At 36.5% G+C, this 6,000-nt stretch overlaps 1 protein-coding gene across 1 annotated transcript in view; it reads left to right on the plus strand.

The window, feature by feature from the left end:
• The window catches only part of PTPRK (protein tyrosine phosphatase, receptor type, K), a gene marked incomplete at both ends in the record, with an annotated part of 33,669 nt that overhangs the window by 14,361 nt on the left and 13,308 nt on the right, over positions 1 to 6,000 (plus strand). The window contains 4 exons of the mRNA XM_010072930.1: positions 984 to 1,071; positions 2,058 to 2,134; positions 2,329 to 2,346; positions 4,745 to 4,781. Of these exons, the coding sequence (XP_010071232.1) occupies positions 984 to 1,071; positions 2,058 to 2,134; positions 2,329 to 2,346; positions 4,745 to 4,781 (220 nt within the window). The remainder of the gene's footprint in view (positions 1 to 983; positions 1,072 to 2,057; positions 2,135 to 2,328; positions 2,347 to 4,744; positions 4,782 to 6,000) is intronic.

The raw sequence follows: 6,000 nt of genomic DNA on the forward strand, positions 1-6,000 counted from the left end.
TTAAAATTAATTTTCTCTGAGTAACTAATCTCTTCTGACTCAGTTTCTAACCTTCTCTCCTTTCTGCAGCTGTCTCTACTGTAACATAAGAACTGGAATAAATAAATATATGGCTTTTAAAAGAATATTATTCTCTTTTCCTCTCTTTTACTTAAATACGCTTCGTTATGTTCTGCCTAACTTCAGGGCTAAGCCCAAGTGTCAACCACTGCTGGGAGGGAGGGTGGTCCCTGATGCCATATCAGGTGTTTTCCTACTTGCTGCTTCTTCTGTTACCATACATGACATCTTTGCCCTGGCTTAGGCTTCTGAATGTGCATTAAAGTTTTGTTTCCGTGGCTACTGTGTACTTCTGGAGGTAACTTACCCAGGTCAGGATAAGAGAACATCTGGAAGGAAAGAATAGCATAGACCAGCATCAGCTGTAAAATATAGGCAATGAAGAAAAAGACAAAGAGCAATAAAAGCTGTTTCTATCACTACTGAGAGATCAGACTCTTAAGAAGAGCTTAGAAATGTAGAATAATTTTGCTAGTGATTAGAGGGAGGGATGTGAGGAAAAATAACATGAACAATAAACATTGGCAGAGGAGGCTTCCTGATGGCTCTGTAGGAAGACAAGCCATTTTACTAAGCAATATCATGGTTTCTTATACGAAGGGTGATCAGTCTCCCTGTGCTTTCTCAGCTTACTGTTGTTGCTCCATAGCAAGAAATGTCTGAGCAAGTTTAGCCTTCCAGCAATTCCAGGATTGGAAATCCCTCTAGAGTCCCTCAGTGACTTGCTCGTTGACCCATAGCAGTCAGAGGGAGAGAGCCTCCCTTCTTCTCAGATATATTGCTGTGCCATGGTGCCGTCTGGGTGACCAGAGCAGGCACGCAGAGCTGAGCTTACTTTATCGTAGGGAAGTTCTTTAAAACTATCATTTTTGGAGATAAATTAATGGTCAGAATGTTTTATTTCGGAACATTTTTATTTATAGAGTTTCTTTGAGGGGCAGTCAGCTTCTTGGGATGTCGCTAAGAAGGATCAAAACAGAACAAAGAACCGCTATGGAAACATTATAGCATGTGAGTATCGGTGTGCTTGGTTTGAGCGGTAGCCGCAGTCCTGTGTTATTCGTGCCGTGTTCTCTCTTTCTTTACAAGTCTCCAGTGGCATAGCGGCTTAACAACCCAAGCGGAGGAGGAGGACAGTGCCTTTTCCAGCATTTCTCTTAGTACTTCACAGTTCCACTTTCTTCCTTTTATAACTCAGGCTGAATTTCACATTTGCATCTCTGTTGTGCAAGCTCTGGTAAGCATGTAACAGCAACAAGCACTCACTTGGATGGTAATTCTGTGGCAGTTTTCTACAGTTACAATTTATTTCAGGTAAATGTGACAGCTTTAAAACTTTTCTGCTTTATGTGATTTATAGCTGATACATCTGAATAGCAGTTGTGTAAAACTGATGATTAAAAGACGTGACTGAAATCAGAGGGTTCTGTCTCTTGTCTTTAGCCATAAAGTTTCAATAGTGTTGATTCATCCTCTGGGATAACACAATTTGTTACTGTTTTACAAATGTGATTGAACGTGCAGGAATGAAGCTATTGGAGAAGTCCCTGAATGGATAGAGTTACCTCTTCATAAAATCCGAAGTGCATTGCTAACCATTGCTAGCTTACTTTATTTTCAAGTCTCAATATGAACTTAAGCAGGCTGGGGTCAGAAGTAGGGGAACAGTAATCAGGATTTTTGGTTTTCTAGATTGCCATCACTGGAGCTGATTTTGAAAGGGACTTTGAGGAAGTAACCTGATTTCTTTGTGTGTTTTTGACCACATTTAATGGCGATACCTTTCAGCTGTACTTAATGAAGTTTAGTGAATGTTTTTGAAGTAATTGGAGACTTCAGACAAAAAGGTTCTTTGTAATTCTGTGTAAACAATGTTTAAGGGTTGTAAATTCTGAGGCACTTACGCCAAATTATTTTGGTTTTCTAGATGACTTACTGTAATATCTCATTTAAAAATCACACTTCAAAAAGGCACTGTAACCACTTGGCTTTTACAGATGACCACTCCAGGGTGATTTTGCAACCTGTTGAAGATGATCCATCTTCAGATTACATTAATGCCAACTACATAGATGTGAGTGGATTGCACAGCTTTCTCCCTCTCAATTTGCCAGCTTCTCTATGTGAAATTATTGCATGTTATGCCTATAAATTTATTGAAAGTTTTCTTTTATTAAGAACAAAATGTACACTTTCCTTGTTCTACGTCCTAGTACTCACTGACATTGTTGTGCTTTCTTTCACATCTGACTTTGGTTTGGGCTGTAGATTTGGCTGTACAGGGATGTAAGTACCACTATATGTGAATAACAGCATCCTATTGTAAATATTTACTATAGATATTGTTATTAATTATTTTCCTATTCTATTTTTATCACTAGATAATCATGCATGCCTCATCTAATTTGTCTCATCTGTTACTTTGAAAAATTTCCTTTTGTGTGAATATTTTTTGTACCTGTTCTGAAAAGATAATTTAGCTTTTTAACATAGCTATGAATATTGTTAGATACTGTTAGGTAACTCAGGTGAACCTGTCTGTTAAAGAGAATTTGCTGTTCACTTTTTTTTTTGTGATGATGATGATCTTGGCCACTAGCTTTTCTTTTCCCCTTCCCATTTATACATGAGAAGCTGGATAGTATACTGTACTGTAGTCTTTTGAAAATGTACCCATAAAGTAGTCATAATATATGTTTGGCAAAAAGGGAGGGATGATGGTCTTTGGGTGGGGAGTATGTTTGTTTATAAGAACAATTTAGACAAGCAATATATTAAGGTGCTAATTTAGGTATTACAAAGTATATACACAAACATATATATATGTATAAAAATATTTTAACGTAGTAGACATTTCCTAGCTTTTGCAAAAAAATTCTAAAGTTTGAAATACCATGCTTTGATTAAAATACAAATTAAATCATAAATTTAAAAAAAAAAAAAAAAACCCTGATACAAAGAGGAAATTTGAACAAATTCTGCCAGGTGTTTTGATTAACAGAATATGAGTTTTATCCAATTTACACCTTAGGAATAAGCAAGTTGTTGTATTCACAGTATTTCCAAAGTAGTTCAGAAGATACTGAAAGCTATTACAAGTGTTTTTAAAATACACGGCTTTGGTTACTTTTCTTTATAATTGCACCTTACTATTTTTTCTTGTCCATTGCTAGTTGGTAAATTATTAGAGACCCTCTTGACTTATCAGGATATAAAGATTTAGCTCCAGGTATATCTCTGTCTTTTTATTTTGATATTTTTACACAGCAATCTCTGTGTAGTCGCGTGATATTTTGCCTGGGGCCTTAAACAAGAAAACTCTCCCAGATTTGTAATAACTACAGTCCCTTGAGGACATTATTTCTCTTATGTAGGGGTAAATAGAATCTCATTATAACCAGTCAGGAAAGCTGCAAGTTAAAACTGGCACTTTGCAATTTTGACTGAGTATAAAACAGTGTAACACAGTTCCAATTTCCTAATTTGAAGCTGGGGCTTGATGATAAGGACTCTAGGAGAAAATTTTAGTCAGGTGATGCAATCTTGGTCTCTCGTAAAGCCAAGAGTAAGATACTCAGAAGTTTTTTCTTAAGACCTGGAGGCAGGTGCTCTCACTCTAGACAGGATAATGAAGGACTCTGTGGAAAAGGATATGAACTCCTTGGGTTCATTGAAATCCTTCAGTTTTGTGGCATCTTGTGAATACTAGGAATCCAAGGACTTGTGCTCCCCTGTAATGCACTGCTTGATTCAAGTGGCCTAATAAACCATAACCTAGAAAATAATTGGACTTATTTCTTTTAACATTTGCACATTTTGAAGTTCTGTGTTGTCTTCTCCAGCAATATTAAAGTTTCCTTCCTCTTTCTAGCTATTGTTGCTGGCACTGGTCAAAATATATTCTGAATTATTTCCTCAAGAGCAGAATCTCTGTCTTGTAGTTTTTATGCAGATGATCAATGCAGTACTGCTAGCATTGGCATAGACCCAGCTAACTGGAAAGGCTTAGTCGTGTAAGGTTATCTATCTATACATATATATATATGTATGTGCATATACTTGCGCATATCATGGCCATTGTAATTGATGCACACTTTGTGCAGTAGCACAAAATATTTTTCAGAAGATTTGATGGCAGTAGGACCTTGACTGTGTGTGCACACCACAGTGTCCAGCTCTGGCGTGGGAGATGTCTGTCCCCGTTAGTTATGGCTCGAGTACATGCTTCTCTGTGCCTCACAGTATTTCTCTATTTCTAAGAAGATAAAAGGTATATATTTTTTCATATTGGATGATTTGGGAACACAGATCAACTCTTGAGATAATCTGATTGCAAAGAGCATCTTTACTAAATTTTAAATAAATGCCCCAATATGTTCAGCCAGGGAGACAGTATCAATAAGGACTAGTTTTTAGGCTCAAGGGACCTGTCTAGAATACTCTTTCCTGGTACAGTACAATGTCTGTTCAAGTCAGATGTTCTTATTTCCATTTTATCTGTTGCCATTAGAACCTTTTCAGTATTAACCATTTTTTTTAGGTTTTGAGCTTCATGCTGCTCTTAAGTATTGGTTTGTTGTGAAAATGTTGTCTATTGACAAGAATTTTGTGGTACCCTTATGCTTTTATTTTACCCTTTCTGCTACTAATATGGTACTCAAACCAACTTATATTGCTGTTTTAGGGATATCAGAGACCCAGTCACTACATTGCAACCCAAGGTAAGAATCTGACAGCATTAATCAAACCAAACAAGTGTTCTCTATAGTGTCCAGCAGTGTTTTGGTAAAATGGAAGTAGATGAAAATAAAGCATATCCAATATTTTGAGTTATCATCTTGTGTTATGGTGAATTAACAAAGCATGTTCAGGTGGAATATGAATAAATGCAAAAATTGCACTAATTTATCATGATAATTAGCTATTGAGCAACTCTTCAAGTGATAAATTCAGCTGATAAAGTCAGAAGCTACTACCATGATTTCCAGCTATGAAGATGAGTAGAGAAAAGAGGCCTCTGGACAGAGAACTGTTTCAACCTGCCTTAAGGCATTTTTCCTTCCATATTACAATGTGTTATTTTACTGTCTAGGATTTAGTCCAGGATGCAGACAGTGAAGATAGTAATGACAAATTAAATGCTATCTCAGATAATCTGGGTAAAGTAAGGCCAGAGAAGGACAAAGTCTCTTTGAAGGAAGAAGTGAGGAAAATATTTATCATATAACACCCTGCTAATAAAAAGGGGAGTTATAGGGAAAAATTGAATTTCTGTGGAAATTACTCATTTTGTATTTCTGATAAAACTCCTCACAATCAGGAAAAACAAATAGATTGGTCTAAGATTGCACTGAAATATCAGAGTCTATGAATTAAAGTAAAAATAATTAGATTTAGATGTGTCATTATTTGATCTGTGAGTATAATCAGATAGCTGGCTGGAAATAGCCTGTTATTTGTGCCCTCGGTTGATTGTAGCTGCTACACAGGAAAGACAAACAAAAGGCTTGTTTTAAAGCAGGATGCTCAAAATGTCTGTCTGCTTTTTTTTTTTTTTTTTATAAGTGCTATCTAAACAGGTCTCTCTGTGGCAGTTAAGTCTACGTTTGTAATTTATTTCTGTTTTACTATGTCAAACATGGCACATAATAGTGTGTAAAGGACACAAAAAATTATTGCTGCTTTAGTATGCAGCCTTCAATCTAGCATATGAAGGAATATGGTTGAGTCTTCAGATGTGTGTTATATACAGTAATACTTACACTACTGCTGGACTGTGGTCTGGGAGCTGTTTCTGAGATGATCGTAACAGGGTATAAGCCTCTGTTGCTCAACTGAACGAGTCTTGTCTCTGCAGCAGAGCAGGAGGCAAAGCTTAAACAAGTGCTCCTCATTTGCTTCTCAGAAAAGCAGTTAAGTTAGTTTAAATACCCTTCAGCA

The sequence above is a fragment of the Pterocles gutturalis genome, unplaced genomic scaffold, assembly GCF_000699245.1.
Source record: "Pterocles gutturalis isolate BGI_N339 unplaced genomic scaffold, ASM69924v1 scaffold41852, whole genome shotgun sequence".
NCBI classification, from domain to species: Eukaryota; Metazoa; Chordata; class Aves; order Pterocliformes; family Pteroclidae; genus Pterocles; species Pterocles gutturalis.